Below are 22,276 nucleotides of genomic sequence, written 5' to 3'. Positions count from 1 at the left end.
CTTTTAGATGCTTCTTTTTATGTCTCGTAAATCGTAGGCGTTTCGTTTGGACATAACGTTGTAACAATGTTGTTTGTTTTGAAAAACATTCGACAGAAATAGAAGACTTATTAAATACTTATAGAATGCAATTTTGGTAACATATTTTATTTTTCAAAATATATTTCGGTAAATTCCATAAATCAAAATTTGTCTGTATTCTACGAAACTCTACTTCGATTTTTCAAATATAACGAACCCTTCATGTTCTCGCCTGTACATTAATGTTTCCACTTAGAATATTCAAAGTAGCTTGGAAAATCGCTTACTAACACGGAAATGGATCGTTGAGTATCCATCGGACGAAGTATCGAAATAAGTTATCTCTCTCTGAACGGTATTACGAATTAAATGCAAATCTCATTCCCCATATTTCTTATTATTCTTTAACGTTGTATAAATTCAAATAATAATCTCTAATTGATATTTAAATATCATCAATTAAATCTAATGGACATTTCATTTATTATTATTATTATTATAATAAAAGAAAATCAGGGAAATATTATACCAAAGTTTGCGACACAATTCTAATGCAATCAAACATAATAATGAAAGGAACGAAGAAGAAAGTAAGAAAAATCGTTTGAACAAAAATGTAACTGCTTAATCACGACGAGTATTTATCGAGGGCTTAAAAGTACCTACGCCGCGAAAGCTTTTTACCGTTGTTATATTAATCGCTACTATTTTTCACAAGGTCGTTTTCTTTTTCAAACTAAAACCCCCCTCCCCGCTTTGGACCCTTTATCTTTCTCTCTTCTTCTCTTTTTCGTGCTCGCCTTCATATTTCAGGGACGACGGTATAACCGAGCGTTTCCAACAGACACGGCGTATATTAATAAGGACAGTTGAACCAGCCTTTGCACTATTCTTCACGGGGATTTCTTTACCAGCATATCCTCTGTACATGTATATATCTATATACATATACATATGTGTGTGTTAAATCTATATATCTATATTATAGATGCATATATAGCACGTAGCTTCGCTTGCATGTAATACACGCCAAATTCTGGAACGACGGGGAGACAATAAAAGGGAACGCGGAGAGGAGAGAAAGGGAAGGAAAATATCGCACTAGCTCAGCGTCTTTCGAGAGAACCCTTAAACTATGTGAGATTCGCGCCACAAGAATCTTAGGAAATGGATGATAGATACCTCATGTTCGTTAGGTGGATTGGTAAATACATATGTGTGTGTATATACCTACCGATGTATATTAGTGCATTAAATTCTACATGAGATGCATCGAAATGATGGTACATCTGTCTGTCTATCTGTCTGTCTGTGTAACTCATTGATGTAAATTAAAATAAAGATGCCTAAGAATTTTTTTGTTTTTCCCCCAATTGTATATAAACCATGTAGTATATTCATCGGACGTATCAGACAAAAAAATAATCAAGAGAAAATAATAGACGCCTTTTTATTTAATAATAAATTAAAATTTCGAACATGTTTGTTACAATTTCTTTGCATAGAATAAAAAATCTTAAATTAATTCTTGACCAACCGGGTCAAAATAGCAATTGTACGATTGACTTTCAAATGCGCTGGACGATCTAGAATTGCATATGCATACTGGTAAAGCATTCCAATTTCGTGCACGCTCTCTCTCTCTCTCTCTCTCTCTCTCTCTTTTCTCTCTAGCGATAACAGGTAACGGCTTCTGATGCCAACAAGTTCTGCACAAAGCAACGAGCTCATAGTAATAGTTTCACGTTTTACGATCTACGAAAATGTAATATTACATTTAATATTTAAATATGTAATAACAATTATCAATGAATTGTGTCTCGATTTCATTTCTTTTCAGTTCGAAATTTTTGCATATTTTTTTTTTACTTTTTAAGCTTGAAACAGATAACATTCTCTCATCCACTAACATTTTTATCATCGATAATCTCTCATAATTCACCTCGTTTGAATTTTCCTTTCGTTTGCATTTGACAAACAAACTTACTACATACCGAGTATGTTGATTCTTGTCTCGTTATGAATCTCTTTTATACGAATAATAGAAGTAAAACATGATGAAAAGGGTGCATCTCTTCTCTCTCTTTTTTTTTCCCTTTTTTCTTTTTTTTTTTTTGTTTTCGTTGTTCTCTTCCTTTTTCCTCGGTATATATGTACCTACGTATATACACATGAATATATATCTTTCTCTCTTTCTCTTACTTTCTTTCTATATATGTGCATACATGCACGAAAAGTCTCGCGTTACCATGCTCGGGCTAACATAGTATAATTGACGCTCTACGTTCGTTCGTTCGTTCGTTCGTTCATTCATTCGCTTGCGTTGTTCTCTTTCGTGTCATAATGCGGAAAGAGAAAAGGAGAAGGATGGAAGGGAGAAAAAGAGGACGACGGGAAATATAAAGTTTCACCTTTTACATGGGTGAGGGTAGGAAAAACGGAAGGAATAATCACGATGAATATTCAAGAATCTTTGCTGCAGAAAGGACAGCCTCCGAGAACGTTTTGTGTACAACGAACGAAAGGGATGAATGGAGAGTAAACGCTTGGGGAAACGTAAAAGGGACTTTAACGCGAGAAACGAAAGAATTCTATGACTTTTTTGTCATCACTGACAACATCAACCTTTACGCTTTACCTTAGAGTAAGGCTAAAAGAGTAACAGAGCTTACTTCTTGTCATATGTGAAATTCGAATTATTCTCTTTAAGGAAATGTACGTGTTTATACGTGTTTACCTACATACTTTTATTCGTCGTGTTTTACCTTTGTGCCTAACTCTTTTTCTCTTTTGTTTTGTTTTTTTCATGTTTTTTTTTTTTTTTTCGTTTTTCATGAACTTCGAGTTTCACAGATAGAAACTCTGGGTGTTTCGAATTATTCTTACCAGTCACCGAAGCTACATTTTTCCATGCTGTACCTCGTCCTTGGAGAAAATAAATTCCATTTAATACGTGTGCTTCAGACATTTTTTTTTTTCAAATATATGATATCAAAGTAAAATATTTTCTGACAAAATTTTCATAGCATGGTAAAAATACTTTTTAATCAATAATTCAAACTTATTGGTTTATTATTTGTAATACATTTTTTTTTTTGAAATATTAATCACATTGATTTAGGAACTAATTAAAGATAAACTTAATAACTCAAATGAATTAGTAATCGAAAAAAAATTCAATTCAATTTCATTGGACAATATTTTGTGAACATTATTCATATGGAAAAAAAGACAGATATTCTATTACAATATATATATACTTCTTCCGATAATATTTACAAATCTTCGTAGTTTTGATCGTATAGCAATCCTCCGAAAATATATAGTTTATATGGGAATAATTCAATAGATCGGTAAGCCCCATGCGAAATTATTTTGAAAGATTCTTTTACGAGAGACATGTTCCAAGTATTGTGCCACAAAGCTTTTACAAGGGATTTTACAAAAAGTAATCGCGTTGAAATCTTATTCAAGCCAAAATCGATACTTGGAAACATATGGCTGGATAAGATTCACCCATATTCCTAGGTACAGTGACTCGTTCCTTTCGAAGGATAACGTTTATCTAGCCACTTAACCACCTCGCTGGGATATCATAAGCGTTTTCCAATGCATAGCTCTGGGCTAAACGAAGACATAGCTTTCTTGGGATTCTCTGATCGCCTGCATTTCGATCGAATCTACCTCAAAACATTGTATGTCGTTAGAAACACGTTAGGAAATGTTTTATGGAAGAAAAATGTATTTCTTTTTATGATAAATCGACTCGAACAAACAAAAAAAGACAAAGTTTCATGTAAAATCGATCGAAGAAAGATTTTCATTCCGTTGAAATAAAAGAACCCGGTTAAATTTGTTTATTATCAAGAAGTATATTGTACACGTTGTAATAAAAAAGAAAAAAAATACGTAGAATAAAAAGTCGAACATGATGTTGTCATAGGAGAAGCTCTCGTAGCGTGCAGTTCTTCATTCAGACAGCAAAAGCGATTTTGTCTGATGAGAGGCGAGTCAGAACGACAGCGCTTACAGACTAGTTCTTTCTCTTTCTCTATCATTCTCACTATTCTCGTAGACAGCTTTCAAATTACGCGCGCTTTTCTGCTCTGGCGTGCGGATGATGGGTTCCTAACGATCTGTCGGTTTCACTTCGGACAGCCGGCAGAGAAATGTCCCGCGTCGGATCGGCGCTATGCCCTCCTCGCCTATTATTATTATTATTATTATTATTATTATTATTATTATTATTATTATTATTATTATCTTCCCTTTGCCTCTTTACTAGCGTTAGTTGCGAATACCGATGACTATGATAAAGGGAGAAATAACTCGCGGCGATGTTTTGTCGAACAAACCATCGTTTCTCCTTTGTTTCGAACGATCCATTTGTTGAATCGTGTCTTAAGAAGATCTTTCGTAGTTTCTTCTCTTCTAGTGTTACGAATAAAAAGAGAAACATTCTTATCTCTCTCTCTCTCTCGCTCTCTCTCTCATCTCACGAGTAAGTAAATAATTTACTTAGCTATGCGAAGAATAATGTCTTTTACTTGTATAATACGAAAGCTACGTAGCACCATTTGAAATTGAGGTGGATGATGATGAAAGGAAGATTCATGTTCGTTATCACATAAGTACGTGTAGGGCTTCACCGTGGAAGGTCGAAAAGGAGGATTTCGCCGTAGGTCAAGCTAAACATGGCGGCATTCCGCGTCATAAAGTTTATTATACCGAGCCTTTGACATGAACGAGTAGTGGTATTTCGTGGTGGTGATGTAGAAGACTAGCAGTGGTAGTCCCTCTGGATCCAAGAACCACAAACGCGGGGCTTTAAGCCTCGGAGAAATCGCCGGGGGCCTTCAAGGTAATTACGAGGAGATGAAGGGAGAGAATGGAAAGGTACACTAGAACCAAGAGAGAAAGCGAACGAGAAGGAAGAAGAGGATAGTTCTGAAGAACTGCTCGAGCAAAGCATGCCTATTACCCCTAATCACGAGGAAAACATAGTTCCTGGGAAGTAGAAAACCGATGCTCGAGAGGGTTCAAACGCTGATGTGGAAACCTAGCTAGATCCTTCCTTTCTGTCGTGAATGACGTTGCTCGTGTTAAAGCGTTAATATAAATCGTCAATGTAACGAGAAATAAAGAGAAAGAGAGAGAGAGAGAGATAATGAAACAGATATCATAACGTTTATAACTAAAGCCCTTAAATTTGACAAAACATGAAATTTCGAGAATCATTTCTAATAATTTAACAGATAGAGAACTGAAACATAACGGTGTCCATCTTGAGAATGTAAAGTGGAATTTCGTAGCCCTAATTTAGTACAGATGTTACATTCCGGATATGAACACGATCTCTTGCGAAGCATCCCAAGGGATGTTAAATTTATGTTGCGGTATGGAGAGCAACCTTCCCTACTTTTCATTCGCGACAGATTCTCTTGAAAGTGTTCACTAGAAATTATGATAATTTCTCTACTATACTGAATAAGACATCGAGTAATCGAATTTGTTCGAACATTTTCAAACCATCAACATATTCTCTATTCTTTTATATCAAAAACATAATTTTCTTTGTTTTTTTTTTTTTTTTTTTTTTTTTTTTTTTTTGTAGAAAAATTTAGAAAATAGTATAGATAGTCTTAGAACCGGGTAGAAAATCCTTTTCTTCGTTTCCAAAAACAAAGAAAGAGAATCCTAACCTCTATCAAGATTCGGATCACTTAACTTTACGATCAGTAATTTCGTGGACTTTGCCACCGTGAACGACGAGCAGAGATAGCTCGACAAGATATGCTCGTACGAAAATCCAAGATTCGCCGATGCTTGAATAGAAAGAGAGAGAGAGAGAGAGAGAGAGAGATAGAGAGAAAAATAAAAGAGCTGGTGAGTTGGCTTGGTTCTTCCAACCGCAAAGACTATCATGGTGCTGGACTATCAGGAACGCTCTGCGTGATAGAAGAAAAGCTTAAGAATATTGTATTGCTACGATTTCCATTCCATTAAGAGTTATCCAGATCAGATCCAGCATATTGCAAGAAACATGATCACGATCATTATCTCACAGTGGATTCTATGCAAATCTAAATTTATCAGCATTTCCTAAACTTTCTTTGTTTTTACTTCACAAATATATTATTCGATCGATGTTTCATTATGTTAAACATCATAATATATAATCATTTTTATACAAATACTTTTTATACAAATCAAATGATTTTTCTGTTCATTTTTTTTTTTTTTTTAGGTGACAGTAAGAGACGACGGTAGACCACCATTATCCTCAACGACAAGAATAGTCGTAGAAGTTGCCGATGTCAACGATCATGGACCAGAATTCGAGCAAAAGTTTTACACCGTTCAAATTCCAGCAACTCCACCTACCGATAAACCATTCTTTCAGGTAAAAACTAATTCCTCGTATAGTTATTTTTTTTTTGATAAATATTCTTGCAATAATTTCCGATGTTTTTTTTTTGTATCTCCTGAAAGTGAATTTTTCACCCTCGAAAGCGACAACAGACGATCGCATTTTCACCCTAATATGTTCGAAATGACCCCCTATCGAGCAGAAACATCATCTTTATCTTAAAGATATGAATTATTTAGCATTGTTCTACGTCAAATTATTCTTTCACCTGTTTCTCATTTCATTCTTCTTTCCTATCTTCGTTTCTATGTCCCTACACAAAGTAGTTAGGTTACATTACTACCCCTCCACCCACCCACCCCCACCCCCCTTCTTATTCTTTCTGCACATTGTTCGTTTCCTGCGTTATCAATCAATTATTGTTAGTTTCATTATATAATACGATATAAATATAAATGAATGTTAAGAGAGAGTGTGTGTGTGTGTGTGTGTGTGTAAACAGTCAAAATTCACACATATATCGAATAACGCGAATAACACATAATGTGTACATAATAAATATTACAATTTTTATTTGACATATTTTTTCAATCAATGTAAATAACGAAAGTAAGAATGTATAAAGTAAACGAACTGTACAAAGAACGCACCGCTTTATTTCGAAAAGCTTTATACGCTTTCCACCGGCCACACATACATACATATATACATAAATGGGCGTGTATAGTTATAAACACACAACAATGACACTATTCAATATCGCAGTACTCATAAAATGGTTATCCACGCGCGAGTTTGTAATATGGTATTTACGATAGCAAATGTTTCGTTATTCGCTGCAATGTTCTTACATATTATAATTCTTTATGGTGTACCTTGAACATTTATGTCATTTATATGATTATGACCGTATATAAATTTTATATACGCGTCTTGTACGAAATATCAAATATTTGTAATCTTTTTTACAAAACAAAACAAAACAAAACAAAAAAATCAATATTTTTTCATATAAATTTTCAACAATTTTTTATCTATCATAAAATTGAAAAAATGTTTATTAGGAACGTATTCTTTTTATTTCTTTTTTTTTTTTTTATTACTTTTTTTTATATAAACCGGTCGAATACTTTCACACAAGGATAATGAACATTCGTTTTAAAAATATAATTTTAATATAAATACGCGATAATATACATCGACTGTAAAGATTAAAAAAAAAAAAAAAGCTGTTTATGCGAGCTCTCACAAAAAGCAAACTGCTTACCTAAAAAAAAAAAAAACCTTCACCCCTATTTGCTTTGTCGTTATCGAACGTTTTCCTTTATCAATTGATTACCGCAAAACCAACAACCACTCTTCTTTTCGATTTTGATCAAAGTAACTGATCATCGCTACCAACCATGTCGAAACGTAGCTGGAAAGTGTAGAAATTTGAGCACTTTGAACCTTTAGCACGATACATACTTACGTCTATCTCATTATCGTTTGTAATTACATCGCTACCTGTTTTCCGTTACTCGAGCCCTTTTTATCAGTTACTTACTCCAACAAAATTTATTATTATATTATTTATTTTAATGAGATAACTGTTGCAATAATTATTTATCGAATTAAAAGCGTAGCTTTTTTTTTTAACAAAATATTCCAAATACTTTATTTTTACTTAAAATCACATAATATTTTTATTCTAAACGGGATCGATCGATTATCGACTCGTGTATACCTATATTTATAAAAAATTTATCGGTATCGCGATAACGAAAAATTATATAAAATGAAAGAAAAAAAAAAGAAGAATTGAAAGAGAAAAGAAATTGAGAAAGAAAAAAGAAAAATTGAATTAGAAAGAAAAGAAAAAAAAAAGAAAGAAAAAGAAACAACAGGAACGATGATGAAAGCTCTAAAAGCCTATCCTCTCTTCTCGTTCTCGACAGAAATCGAAGAACCGCTCGCGGGAGTTCGACCTCTCGATCGATACGTTACTAGAGAATGGAACTTGGGAGACATTTAGCCCCGACACCCTTTCAGGAGATCGTATCTTCAGGGTAAGAACACAATCGCACGTAAAAACTAAGCATCACGCGAAAATCGCGCATTGCATAATTCGTTTATCTTCGTTTATACATATATATATATATATATATACATTAATTGCATATACGGAATTGATCAAATTTAGTTACGCAGGCTCTTTATTTAATTAATCTATTTTTAATCAGCCTTTTTCATGATTTATCTCTATGTCTGCCTATTATCCTCCAGCTTTTATGTTGAATGTAAATAATTATCATACCATGCAACCGAAATCGTTCATAGGAAAGCCCATTGCACATTAGTATCTGCAAATTGATCATATTCATTTGTTCCATATCACGCAAGCCTTATCATTCAAAGCCTTACTTGTAACACTGTGTCATCATTCCTCTTTGTATTCTCCATCTGTGACTATCTACATCTTTGTCTTCGTCTATTTCTATCTAAAATGAACTTATGTACCATCAAACTTTATCATTCTCCCATGCTCGTCTGTATGTGTCACTTGATATTATGTTTATTCCATTTTATGTATGAAGCCTGAGAATGCTATCACATTTTTATTTTTTCGCCAATTAACTGTTACTTGCGTCATAAAACAAGATATTATTAAACATATATTTATATACATAAGTATTGGGCTGAAATTTCTAAAATATGGCAAATAGTATGAAATGGCCGTGCATGAAAGAATTTTATCGTGCATCAAAAATACTAGCCACGTTTTCATTAGCCATATATAATATATAGTTATACAGATCATTTTTATACATTTTAACTCCAATAACGCTGGATGAATTATTAATTCAAATTATATTTCTATATCTGTAATAATACTAAAGATTGAGAATCACTTTGCTATTATCAAAGTTATAGTTTTTTTTTCTTTTAATGTCATATACAGGAAAAATGTGGAATTTAATTCAAACGTTTAATTAAAATACGTAATATATTCTATCATTTCTAATATTATTTCATTTACATCAGGTTTTAGCAAATGACAAAGATATCGGCGACAATGGAAAAATTCAATATAGTATTAAAGGAGGACGTGCAAAAGGCAAATTTAGAATTCATCCTACCACTGGAATGGTGTATTCCCAACGTGGATTTGAAGCAGGCCAGGAATATGAAATGATGGTACGTGTTTAATTATATTCGTAAAAAAAAAAGAAAAATTATAAACGATTTTTTCCGATACAAAAAAAAAAATGGAAATCATTTATATTCCATAGATACGAGCAACCGATAGTGGTGAACCTCAACGTAGTCACCAAACTCGAATATCCGTCCAAGTGGTCGAAGTGGCCAAAGAATCCGAAAATCCACCAGTTTTCAAAAGCAATAATCAAAGGATAGAGGTGACGGAAAGTGACGAAGTAGGCTTTTTAGTGACTCTCGTTCAAGCCACAGATAAGGATGGTGATCCTCTGTGGTATGACATTTTAGGTAGGATAATAATGCTGCATAAATACCAAACTATGTTGTGTTCGACAGTATCTCTTTATTCTCTTTAACATATTACAGATGGTGACAAGCGAGATGAATTCTTTATAGGACGTGATAACGGTAACGTGCTATTAGCCAAGCAATTAGATTGGGAAACACAAAATTTTTATAATCTTACGATAGGCGTCACTGATGGGGTACACACGACCCTAACGCAACTCTTTGTCACGGTGATTGATATAAACGATCATAGGCCAGAGTTCACTGAAAGCACGTATCACGTGGATATTTCGGAAAACGTTCCAAAAGGTGAAAAAATTCTTCAATTGCACGCGACTGACGCGGACGAAGATAAAAAAGTATTTTACAGTTTACACGCAGCTCAAAATCAAGCTTCTTTGAGTATTTTTCACGTTGATTCGATCAGTGGTACTGTAACATTAAATGAACCACTCGATCGAGAAACTATCGAGGAACACGTGCTGACAGTTATGGTTAAAGATCAAGGTACACCAGCAAAACGAAATTACGCAAGAATCATTGTTACAGTTCATGATCATAATGATCATGCACCCGAATTCATTAGCGAGATCATTCAAGGAAAGGTTTTCGAAACATCACCAATTGGTACAGCAGTCGTACGAGTTTGTGCCATTGATAGAGATCACGGTGATAACGCGAGGATTACTTATTCCATTACTTCGGGAAATGTTGGTAATATTTTCTCCATCGATCCCACTTTAGGAGATATTAAAGTAGCTCGAGAACTCGATTTGAGCGTTTCGGCGGAATACATATTATTGGTAAAAGCCGTAGATCATGGTTCACCTGCTCTCACCAATACCGTACCTGTTCACGTTATGGTTACTATGGCTGACAATGCTCCACCTCGTTTCGTTCAACGAGAATTGTCCGCTGAAATCTACGAGAATCAACAACTAGGTACTTACGTGAAGCACGTGGATGCCAGAAGTACTTCGTCCTTGCAATTCGAGATCACTCGAGGAAATAAAGATGATACTTTCTTTGTCAATCCTAGTACCGGTGTTATCGTTGTGAAGAACTCTTTAGATTATGAGAAGAGGAAGTTTTATAATTTGACAATAGCCGCTACAAATATGGCTGGTGCTACAGCGGTCTGTAACGTGATCGTCCACGTGCTTGATAGAAATGATAACGCACCACGATTCATTCAAGCAGTTTACAGTGGTGAAATTAGCGAAGGTGCGACTATAGGATCCTTGGTACTTACCAATGCGACCACACCTCTCGTTATAAAAGCAGAGGATGCCGATTCGGAATTAAATGCTTTATTAAATTACGATATCGTCGATGATCTACCAAGAAAGTATTTCCACATTGATTCTAGTACCGGTGCTATTAGAACTGTCATGGTATTAGATCATGAAACCATTCCAGAATTTACATTCCACGTTAAAGTATCTGATTTAGGCAAACCTAAACTTTCGTCCGAGACTACGGCTAAAGTTATGATAAAAGTGACTGACGTAAATGATTGTCCACCAAAATTTCTTCAAAATGATTATAATGCAACGCTTCTATTACCTACGTACAAAAACGTTGCTGTTCTTCAAGTTAATGCTGTTGATCCTGACAGTTCCGAAGGAATTTCATTAAGGTAATTACAAATTAATTTATATCTCGTTAAACCATCAAACACTCAATATCTAATTAATTATAAAAACGTTTCAATTTTAGATACGATATTATCGATGGCAACAAAGGTCACACATTTGACATAGATTCTCAAACTGGTATAATCACGGTTCTTAATTCGGAACGTATTAAAAAAAATTATCTTTTACACGTTCGTGTATCGGATGGAAAATATTCTAGTGTCACCCAAGTGAATATAATTGTCGAAAAATCTGAAAATTCAGGCTTGATCTTTCAAAAAGATGTTTATGAAGGAAACATCGTTGAAAATTCAACAAAAATCAGAACCGTAGTAGTAGTCAACGTATTGGGTACTGTGTTGAACGAACACATAGTCTTTAAAATCTTAAATCCAACTAAAATGTTTACTATTGGTCCAACTTCGGGAGCTATTAGAACAACTGGAGTAAGATTCGATCGAGAAACATGTGATCATTATGAATTAATCGTAGAAGCGAAAAGTCAGACGAGAGATATGGACAAGCCCAGAGTTGCTCATGTAATAGTTAACGTCACGATTTTAGATATCAATGATAATTGTCCTATGTTCGTAAATCTGCCTTATTACGCTGTCGTTTCCGTCGATGCTCAAAAAGGAGATGTCATAACTAAGGTAAATGATCGTAAGGTAGAACACACATTATCATCGTACAAGATGAATACATAATTTTCGCAATAAATTGAAACATTTTCTTTCTTTAGGTGCACGCGGTAGATATGGATAGCGGTGACAACGGAGAAGTTAGGTATGAACTAAAAAAAGGTCACGGAGAACTATTCAAAGTTTGTCGAAAAACAGGAGAGATTTCGTTGAAGCAAAACCTCGAAGGACATAATCGGGAGTATCAACTAACGATAGCCGCGTATGACGGAGGTAATATTCTATAGAATACGAAATTTGCGAATAGCTACTTGACATAACTTTTTTTCCATGTACGCTAAACGTTATTTTAGGAATAACGCCATGTTCCATTGAAGTGCCAGTCAATGTGAAGGTGATAGATCGTTCGATGCCAGTCTTTGACAAGCAATTTTACACGGACAGTGTACTTGAGAGTATCGAGGTACACTCGCCTCTAGCGTTATCCATACAAGCTGAGTCACCATTGAATCGCAAACTCATATACAGCATTACCAAAGGCAATGATTTCGAAGAATTCGCTTTGGACTTCAACACCGGTAAGTCGATATCTTTCACGCTTCAACTAACGCGAATCACGAAATAAATACGTTCAATTTTACTCTGTAAACAGAATCGATATAAGATGGATTTTGTGTCTATTCTTAATTTGCACATTTTTTTTCTTTTTTTTTTTTTTAATACAAAAATTTTAAAGAAAATTAACCGTTATAAGTTGAGCCCATCTTATGATGATGAAAAAAGATAAAACTATGTAAATGCATATGACACCGAATTATCTTTTGTACAATGCATTTCCAGTTCGTTAGTGTTATTTAGACGATAAACACTAAAAACGTTACTTTCAATAATTTTAATATTTTTCTCTACGTAGCAATGTTATTTACTGGAATGTTATTAGTTGCTATTTCAAACCGGCTATGGAACTTATACTGTTAAAACTGTGGAATGGTTTCTCGATAATAAATCTAGTTTAACTTTTCGATTAACATTATATTTTTTTCGCGTACTTATGGTATTCGGTCACTAAATTCTAATCATGTAACAGTATTGGTGAAAGAAGGCAAAATGGGTAAATTAGTATGCAGAGCGTATGGTAATAATGTTGATGAAATGATTAATAATTTTTCAAGGCCAACGGAAACAGGTGATAATTTGTAAGAACATACATATATATATAAAAAAAATATTTAACATGTCCTATTATTTTTTGTTTTTCTTTGCAATATGGTGCCGGTTTAGTGGTAGTTATATCAGAAATTGTTAAGTCCGCAAAGTAAATGTACGTGTAAAACGTGTCTTCATTTTCCTTTGATAATATTACACTGTTTAGATTTTAATTACTATCATTTCGTCTTCAGTTTAAAGTCCCTTCATGCGTGTTCCCTTATCAATGCTTATCTGAAAATTAGACATTAAAGTTTTCTTGTATCTCCCTGTTTCGCAGCACCCGACAGTAACAATGGTCCTTGTGAGTATAAAAAAAAAAGTACTAGTTCTATCGGTCTGCTGTTTCGCTATGTTATCACGCTATTGCATCGCACTTTGTTTGATTCTACGTGCACGAATGAAAATACAAAAGAATCGAGGCAAGGAAAAACAAATGTTAATATGATTCGTAATAACATATCACGTTTTAAATGAATAATAGTTCAAAAACAAAATTGAATCGATCAATTTCTTGCTTCGATCAGCAACTTTGCTTCTTTCTTTTCTTTTATAAAAAAAAAAAAAAACATCTCACAAACATGGACAATTTTTGTTCTAACATTTGAAGTGATTGGTATGCGAACTAATTAATTTACATGATCATTAATTCTCCACACTGAAGGGTAATGCTGAAGATAAAATTAGACAAATTCAAATATACGAATGAGAACGAATGATCATCGTTGCATACCTAAATTATTTATTGCTACTGGTGGAAATTTAATATTTCCTATTAGAAGATAATTATTAAATGATCACGCACGAATAGACAGAACACTAAATATAAATATATATATATATATTTATGTATTTATATCTATCTCTTACATGTACCATTTAACAATTTCATGAACATTCCAATTAACACGCGAATGGTGTTCTGTCTAGTAAATTATACTTCTTCATTACATAAATGTCTATATTTTCATAATATCTTCATTAGATTTTCTATTTTTGTTTTCTTCTTTCCAAGTAGATATAATATATAACTGGTAGCAAATATTAATATAAAAAATTGCTTTGGCTATTACTAACACCAAGCTGTACTAATAATTTTATAAAACTAACCATTTCTGATTACATCCTATTTACATTATTAACGCACAAGAAAAAAAAAACATAATTTGTTTTATAGCACGCTGGTTTTTTTCACTATCCGACGAATCCTCCTTTTTTGGTTTTTTTTTTTTTATACATAAAATACGCTTTAATCGTACACTTTGCTCCATGGACTTTTTTCATTTGTATTTCATTTACAACGTTTTACCTCGAACATAATTCAATACTCATTCAGTTTCATTAGCTCATGATAACAATAGATAGCTTTGGTTTTTTATTTTTTGTTTTTTTTTTTTTACACGACTTGGAGCACAGTGTTCCTGAAACGCACAATGTCGTTCAATTTATAAAATCGCTCTCGTCGCCATATTTCATTTTTTGGAATTTCGCCAATATCAAGGGCTCATTATTGATACATATATATATATTTTTTTATTTCCATACAACTCTTGCAGCTTTTCTTTTGTTCGCATGTTATGTCTGTACCTTGTGAAATCGTTGATAAAGAATAAGCACGAGAGTTTGAAATTACCTTTAATTATATTTCATATTATTTATCATGGTTTTTTAATCTATACTAAACACATAATACGAAAAAACGCATTAAAAGGTACAGACATTCCAATGGCATTCACAGAATCACAACGTTTTTCCAAAAACGTGTGTGTATTCTATGAAATTGCAATCATTAGTGTTCTTTGACATTTACGAATCCGACAAAAATCATTGCGAAATATTAATATGAATTTTGATCCTTTTACATACTCATATTTAAAAATATTCATATAAAAATAAAATAAAATGAAAATTAATGATAAAAGATTGACGGATTCGTGAATGATCGGTCGCATAGTGCTTTGGGTCTACAATCTTCTCTCTTCAATAAATCAGGTGTAATCTATGTGGTGGATGAGCTGGATTATGAACAAAAGAAGCAATACGAACTGACCGTACGTGCCACTGACAGTGTGTCAGGGGTTTACGCGGAGGTGCTCGTTAGTATACTTGTTCTTGACGTCAACGACTGTCCTCCCGAATTTACTCAAGACTCTTACAACATTTCCGTCTCCGAGGCAGCACCATTTGGTACTTCCGTTCTGAAAGTCAGTTCTCGAGATAATGACACAGGTAAAATAACATCACATATTTTTGTAACATTTTTAATCGAAAGAAAAAATAATAAGAACTCTTGAATGTTTCTTCTCGTCTTTATTTGTTTCGTTTAGGTATAAATCAGAAGGTACGTTACGCGATCCAAAACGACACAGAAAATAGAAACGATTTGTTCCACATCGATCCCGAGGAAGGTGTAATCTTTTTAAAGAGATCGTTGGATCACGAAAGTCACGAATCTCATCATTTTACCGTAGTTGCGATAGATCGTGGGGTACCAAGTCTATCAAGTACAGCTCACGTTTGGGTAACCGTAATCGACATGAACGACAATCCACCCAAGTTCGAACAACCCTCTTACACGTGCTTCTTATCGGAACATGCCGAACGAGGACAGTTTGTAACGGTTGTATCAGCGAGTGATCCAGATTATGTAGACGAGAAACTAACCTATACGATCGTTGGTGGTAACGAACAACAAACTTACAACATCGATCAATCCACTGGTATAATTTCTTTAATTAACATGCAAAACTTTGGCGAACATAAGTTAAGCATGTTGAACGTTTCGGTGACTGATGGAGTATATACCAGTTTTACTCGAGTAAAGATCGAAATATTACCAGCAAATAGACATAATCCCAAGTTTCCCAATCCAGTGATCGAAGTTACCGTGTTGGAAAATCAATTACCTGGTCGACTGGTTACCAGCGTGTTAGCAACAGATGAAGATTTTGGGGAATACGGAACTATCATTTACAGCATTGCCTCCGACTTGATGAGAGAAATTTTTGACATAAATAAACTAACTGGTGAAATAGTTACGAGAAAGAAGCTAGATCGAGAGAAGCAAAAGCTTTATGAGATTCCAGTTATGGCAACGGATGGTGGTGGAAGATCTGGTTTCGTAATGGTTCGAGTCAAAGTTGGAGATGAAAATGATAATCCACCTATTTTCTTATTGAGAGAATATAAAGCAACAATTCATAGTAATCTTTCGGTAAATATGTCTTTCTTAAAAGTTAAAGCTCAGGATATTGACGAAGATGAAGCTGCAAAAATCACTTATTCGATCTACGAGCCACAAGGTTCCGATTCCAGAGCATTATTTGGAATTAATCCTGAGACTGGTGCTTTGTATTTACAAAAAAGTGCCATACCATGGGGTAAGTTATAAAAAATCCTATAAAAAAAAAAAAAAGAAAACCTTAACGAATCATAATTAATTTTATCTTTTTTTCAGAAAATCAATTATTTGAGATTTTCATTCGAGCAGAAGACAAAGGTACGTCTCCTCATCACACGGACGTGCCTTTAAATGTCTACATTATGTCTCCTCAAGACATTCCTCCATTATTCGAACGCAAAGAAGGAAAATTCTTTATTTCTGAAGACTCTTCAATAGGAACACCAATAACAAGATTAAAAACAGTCACGAATAGTACCGTCAAATATCGCATTGTCTCAGGAAATGAAGATTCACCGTTCTTCTTGATCGATTCTCATGGTCAAATAACTTTGGCAAGACCGTTAGACCGAGAACAGAAAGATAATCATTTGATCGGTATTCTAGCTGAAACAGATTCGAGTCCTCCACTTACCGCTCTCGCAGAAATATCTCTTCAGGTTCTCGACGAGAATGATCACGCGCCAAAATTCGAAAGCAATCCTTACGTTATTTCTTTAGCTGAAAATGTAGAAGAGGGAACGTCTATTTTAAAAGTTATTGCACACGACGAGGATCTTGGTAGCAATGGAGAAGTTCGATATTCTTTTGGATCTGACATCGGAGAATTGGCGAATGTCTTTACTGTCGATGTGTATACTGGTTGGATTTCCACCTTGGTACAACTCGATAAGGAAAAACAACCGGAATATAAGTTTCAGGTAAGAATTGCTAAAAAGTTAAACTTTACTTAAGAATTAAAATTATTTCAACATTTGTAATTGTTCAAGGTGGTAGCTACCGACAATGGAAATCCAAAACACTTCGCAAGAACGTCGGTACATATTAAATTAAAAGATTACAATGACAATCCACCGGCTTTTGCTGATGATCATTATGCAGCAGCGGTGAATGAGGACGCCTTGCCCGGAACGGTTGTTGTAAAATTGATCGCAGTTGATAAAGACACATCCGTCATAACACCTATAGAGTTTTACATAACGTCAGGAGATCCAAGATCTCAATTTCAAATCAGATCGACGGGAGAAGTATACGTTGCTAAAGCTCTGGATAGAGAAACTATCGATCATTATGAACTTGACATTGTTGGTACCGATGGAAAATATGTTTTCGACACGAAAGTAACTGTTCAAGTTTTAGATGTTAATGACAATCCTCCTTACTGTTTGAGATATCGTTATAGAGAAGTTCTTTCGGAAGGATCACATCCAGGTACTTACGTACTCACCGTTCTTGCAACAGATTACGACGATGAACCAAACGCTAAATTACGTTTCTACTTGACCGGTGATAACAATGATAAATTTTCTTTGGACAAAGAAACGGGTGTCTTAAAAATGATCGGTCAATTGGATAGAGAAACTCAAGCCAAATATTCATTGACAGCTCATGTACAAGACAGGGATAAACCTTCTTGGGAATGTTCTTCTCAATTAGAAATTCTCGTGTCTGACTTGAACGACAACATGCCTAAATTCACTATGCAAACTTACAGTACGACTCTTCCTGAAGATGTTGAAGTGGGAACTTTAGTAACAAAAGTGCATGCTACGGATGATGATATTGGTATCAATCGTAAAATTAGGTACGAATTCATCGATTCAGCGGATGGACATTTTCTCATCGCTGCTGATAGTGGTATAGTCACTCTGGCCAAACCATTAGATAGAGAAACTAAAGCTATGTACAACGTTACTATTAAAGCACTTGATCAGGGAACACCACAACTCGTTAATGTAGCTTCGCTCATTGTCAATGTTCAAGATATTAACGATAATCCACCAGAATTCGTGTCGAAACTTTACTATTCAAAAATCCCAGAAGTTTACACTGTTGGTACCGAAGTGGTAAGAGTCCTTGCAACATCCAAAGATACCGGAGTTAATGCTGATGTTTATTATTCGATCGTGGGTGGAAACGAACATAAAAAATTCCAAATAGATACAAAAACCGGGGTGATCACAATTGCCGAACAACTGGATTACGAAAGAGCTCGCGATTACTTTTTAACGATTCAAGCCATTGATGGTGGAATTCCACCTTTAAGCAATCATGCTACGGTTAACATCACCGTCATTGATAGCAATGATAATGCACCAATATTCAGTGAAGTTTCCTATCGAGCATCGATCAGAGAAGACGCTAAAATCGGAGAAAGAGTCACTCAGGTACAACTTCTATTAATTATGTTTTAATAATTATCAATCGTTTCGAAATAATTTACATTAACGATGTAAATCTGTTTGTAGGTTTTCGCAAAAGATCTCGACAGTGAAGAGAATGGAAATGTGTCTTATTACATAGAACGAGGAGACAGAAAAAAACAATTTAGCATCGATCAGAAAACTGGACAAATTACGGTCGCTGCACCTCTCGATCGAGAAGAGGTAAGTATGACCTTAATGAAGAAGGCTTTGAAAAATCAATGAAATAAGATAAATTTCAATGTAACTTTTTATAATCTTCTCCTACGTGACTTTCAGATCTCTAATTACATATTGGAAATTCACGCACGTGATAGCGGTTTGCCAATGCTTTCGAGCTTCGTCATGGTGAATATTGAGATCCTCGATGCAAACGATAATCCACCATTGTTCTCGACGCCAAATTATACAGCTGTCGTTCAGGAGGACAAACCAATCGGTCATGTTATTCTTCAATTTGTCGTTACCGATGCTGACACTGAACCCAACGCTGCACCTTACACGTTCGACTTTCGTTCTGGAAACGAGGGTGATGCTTTTAGATTGGAACAAGACGGTACTCTGCGCACAGCCACCAAATTTAATAACAGAGTTAAGGACAAGTACATCTTGCACGTCCGTGTATTCGACAATGGAAGCCCACCATTGTATTCTGATTCATGGGTAGTGGTAAAAGTGATTGAAGAATCTCAATATCCACCTGTCATTACGCCTCTCGAAGTGATCATTAATTCTTACAAGGACGAATATCCTGGCGGTGTTATTGGTAAAGTTCATGCGACGGATCAAGATCAATACGACACGTTGCTGTTTAGTTTGGTACCATCTTTACCAGCATTCAATACCGATCTTTTTGAAATAAATAAATTTGATGGAACGTTAATAGCTTTGCCTAGACTCGATGTTGGTGAATACAGAGTTAACGTCAGTGTGACAGATGGCAAGTTTCATTCTCATGCTATTGTAAAAGTTAACGTCGATCTGATAACAGATAAAATATTAGAAAATTCGATGATCGTTAGATTTAGAGAGGTCAGTCCAGAAAACTTCATATTGAGTCATAGAAAAGGATTCGTCAAAACAGTTCGTAATGCTATGAATTGTAAATTAAAAGATATCATCATCATTAGCGTTCAACCTTCACTCGATGAAATTAATATGATTAAATCACGAGCAACCAGAGAAGCTGTACACAACGATTTAGATCTTCTTTTCGCTGTGAAAAAACCAACCACGTCATTAGGAACGATTACATTTTTCTCTTCGGAAGATCTCAGAGAAGCTTTGAATCAGCGTATTGAAGAGCTCGAAGAATTGACGAAGCTGGTAGTTGAAGAAATGGTTAGGTTACAGTGCACCAAAGGTTACTGCGTTTTCGGAGATTGCCATTATAAAATCAATCTGGATCCTATGTTGATGACACCAGTAGCTACCGACACAATGAGTTTCGTATCGCCACGACATCGTCATAAAATGGAATGCGATTGCAAAGAAGGATATGCTGGAAATCATTGTGAAGTAATCGTCAACGAATGCGCTCGAAATCCATGTCCACTATTTAAAGTTTGCGTACCAGATTCCAGCATTCAAGGATATTCCTGTCAATGTCCAGACGGTTTTGCAGGACAAACTTGCGACATTGATATTTCCAAGTGTCACGACGAGGCCTGTTATATACCACGGAATCCAATATCTTTCAGTGGTAAAAGTTATGCACATTATAGAATAGACAAGGCAATGATAAGACAAACAATTGAGGATCGTCTAAGTCTATCTCTTAGGATTAGAACAATGCAACCAACTGGTAATCTTATGTACGCTGCTGGTAAAGTGGATTATAACATTCTCGAAGTAGTAAACGGGGTTATTCAATATAAATTCGATTTAGGGAGTGGCGAGGGTTTGGTCAGAGTGAGTAGTGTCTATGTTAGTGATGGACAATGGCATGAGGTAGAATTAGAACGAGAAAGCAATAGCGCTAAATTAACCGTTGATGGAAAACACGTAGCTCATGGTTCAGCGCCTGGAATCAATGATATTCTTAATCTTCAATCAGACGATCTCTACTTGGGTGCGGAAGTACGACAACATCCTTCGATTCTCGGTTATGAAGACGTTCAAAGAGGATTTGTTGGTTGCATGGACGACGTGAGGATTGCCAGAGTATCATTTCCATTGCATATGAGCGGTGCCAGTAGCGTCGCAATTTTAAGACGTTTCGCCAATGTCGAGTTCAGTTGCGATACCTCAGTCGTCTTAATACCACCTGGTATCTGTGGTTCTCAGCCTTGTCAAAACGGTGGTACGTGCAAAGATTCCGGTGCGGATAGTTATGAGTGTCAGTGTCACAGCAGATTCACTGGAAAGACTTGCGAGAATGACACGGATCCGTGTGCTTCGTCTCCTTGCCTTTACGGTGGTCGTTGCAAGGTCATTCCGGAGGGTGGTGATTTTACTTGCGAATGCAACGGATCAAATTTAACAGGCAAACGCTGCGAATTTGGAAAATACTGCAGTCCGAATCCGTGCAATCACAGTGGTGTCTGCGAAGAAGGTAACAATGGACCGATATGCAAGTGTCAAGGATTTACAGGAGAACATTGCGAAAATGACGTTAACGAATGCGATGCGAATCCCTGCACGAATGGTGGAACTTGTGTGAACGAAATCGGAACGTACAGATGTGTCTGCCCACCTAATATGACTGGTTTTAATTGCGGTAATCCTGCTGTCTCAACACCTATTATATCCAGTCACTTTAATATCACCTGGGAATTATTCATGTGGATCGGCGTCGCAGTTGTCCTCAATATTTTATTCATCGTTGCCTGCATTGCTTGCCGAAAAATCAAAATTAAACGTTCAAGAGCGCGAGCCAACAACATCAATAACGAAACGAGAAAGCAGATTGTTTTGAATTCGGCCCGACCTCATGAGCACGAGTTCAAGCGCAGCTCGAAGTTGAGCAATCTCGAAGTGATACAGGTACGAAATCTACAAGCTTACCTATTACTTATTTTAGCCCGCGGAGGATTACTAATTCGGAGCTGTTTAAACTAGATTAGCGATGCCGTTCTAGCTTCTCTATAATTCGCTTTCTCTCGACTTATCAAAAGTAGAATTATTACTAAACAGCGAAGAGAGAAGCGAAATAGAGACTAGCAGTAGTCGCTTTAACGCGTCAAATTTTTACAGCTCCTAGCAGTAAAACGCATGCACTTGAAAATTCCGTTTAAAGCCGCTAGTCGTAGTTACTTTATGCGTATTTTCATTTCATGCCGTTTTCTTTTTTGTTTGCGATCATTTTTGCG

At 35.3% G+C, this 22,276-nt stretch overlaps 1 protein-coding gene across 1 annotated transcript in view; it reads left to right on the top strand.

Moving 5' to 3' along the window:
- The window catches only part of kug (FAT atypical cadherin kugelei), a 299,204-nt gene that overhangs the window by 271,034 nt on the left and 5,894 nt on the right, over nucleotides 1-22,276 (top strand). The window contains exons 7-21 of the mRNA XM_089177782.1: nucleotides 6,269-6,424; nucleotides 8,329-8,439; nucleotides 9,416-9,568; nucleotides 9,664-9,877; nucleotides 9,956-11,516; nucleotides 11,597-12,167; nucleotides 12,257-12,428; nucleotides 12,509-12,733; nucleotides 13,642-13,665; nucleotides 15,354-15,590; nucleotides 15,689-16,741; nucleotides 16,819-17,462; nucleotides 17,532-18,929; nucleotides 19,011-19,148; nucleotides 19,245-21,950. Of these exons, the coding sequence (XP_089033908.1) occupies nucleotides 6,269-6,424; nucleotides 8,329-8,439; nucleotides 9,416-9,568; nucleotides 9,664-9,877; nucleotides 9,956-11,516; nucleotides 11,597-12,167; nucleotides 12,257-12,428; nucleotides 12,509-12,733; nucleotides 13,642-13,665; nucleotides 15,354-15,590; nucleotides 15,689-16,741; nucleotides 16,819-17,462; nucleotides 17,532-18,929; nucleotides 19,011-19,148; nucleotides 19,245-21,950 (9,363 nt within the window). The remainder of the gene's footprint in view (nucleotides 1-6,268; nucleotides 6,425-8,328; nucleotides 8,440-9,415; nucleotides 9,569-9,663; nucleotides 9,878-9,955; nucleotides 11,517-11,596; nucleotides 12,168-12,256; nucleotides 12,429-12,508; nucleotides 12,734-13,641; nucleotides 13,666-15,353; nucleotides 15,591-15,688; nucleotides 16,742-16,818; nucleotides 17,463-17,531; nucleotides 18,930-19,010; nucleotides 19,149-19,244; nucleotides 21,951-22,276) is intronic.

Source organism: Polistes dominula, unplaced genomic scaffold, assembly GCF_049000335.1.
Source record: "Polistes dominula isolate Pdom_NZ unplaced genomic scaffold, Pdom_raw_medaka contig_24, whole genome shotgun sequence".
Taxonomy (NCBI): Eukaryota; Metazoa; Arthropoda; class Insecta; order Hymenoptera; family Vespidae; genus Polistes; species Polistes dominula.
Note: the sequence above shows the minus strand (reverse complement) of the source record. Positions and strands in the feature narration are given on the sequence as shown.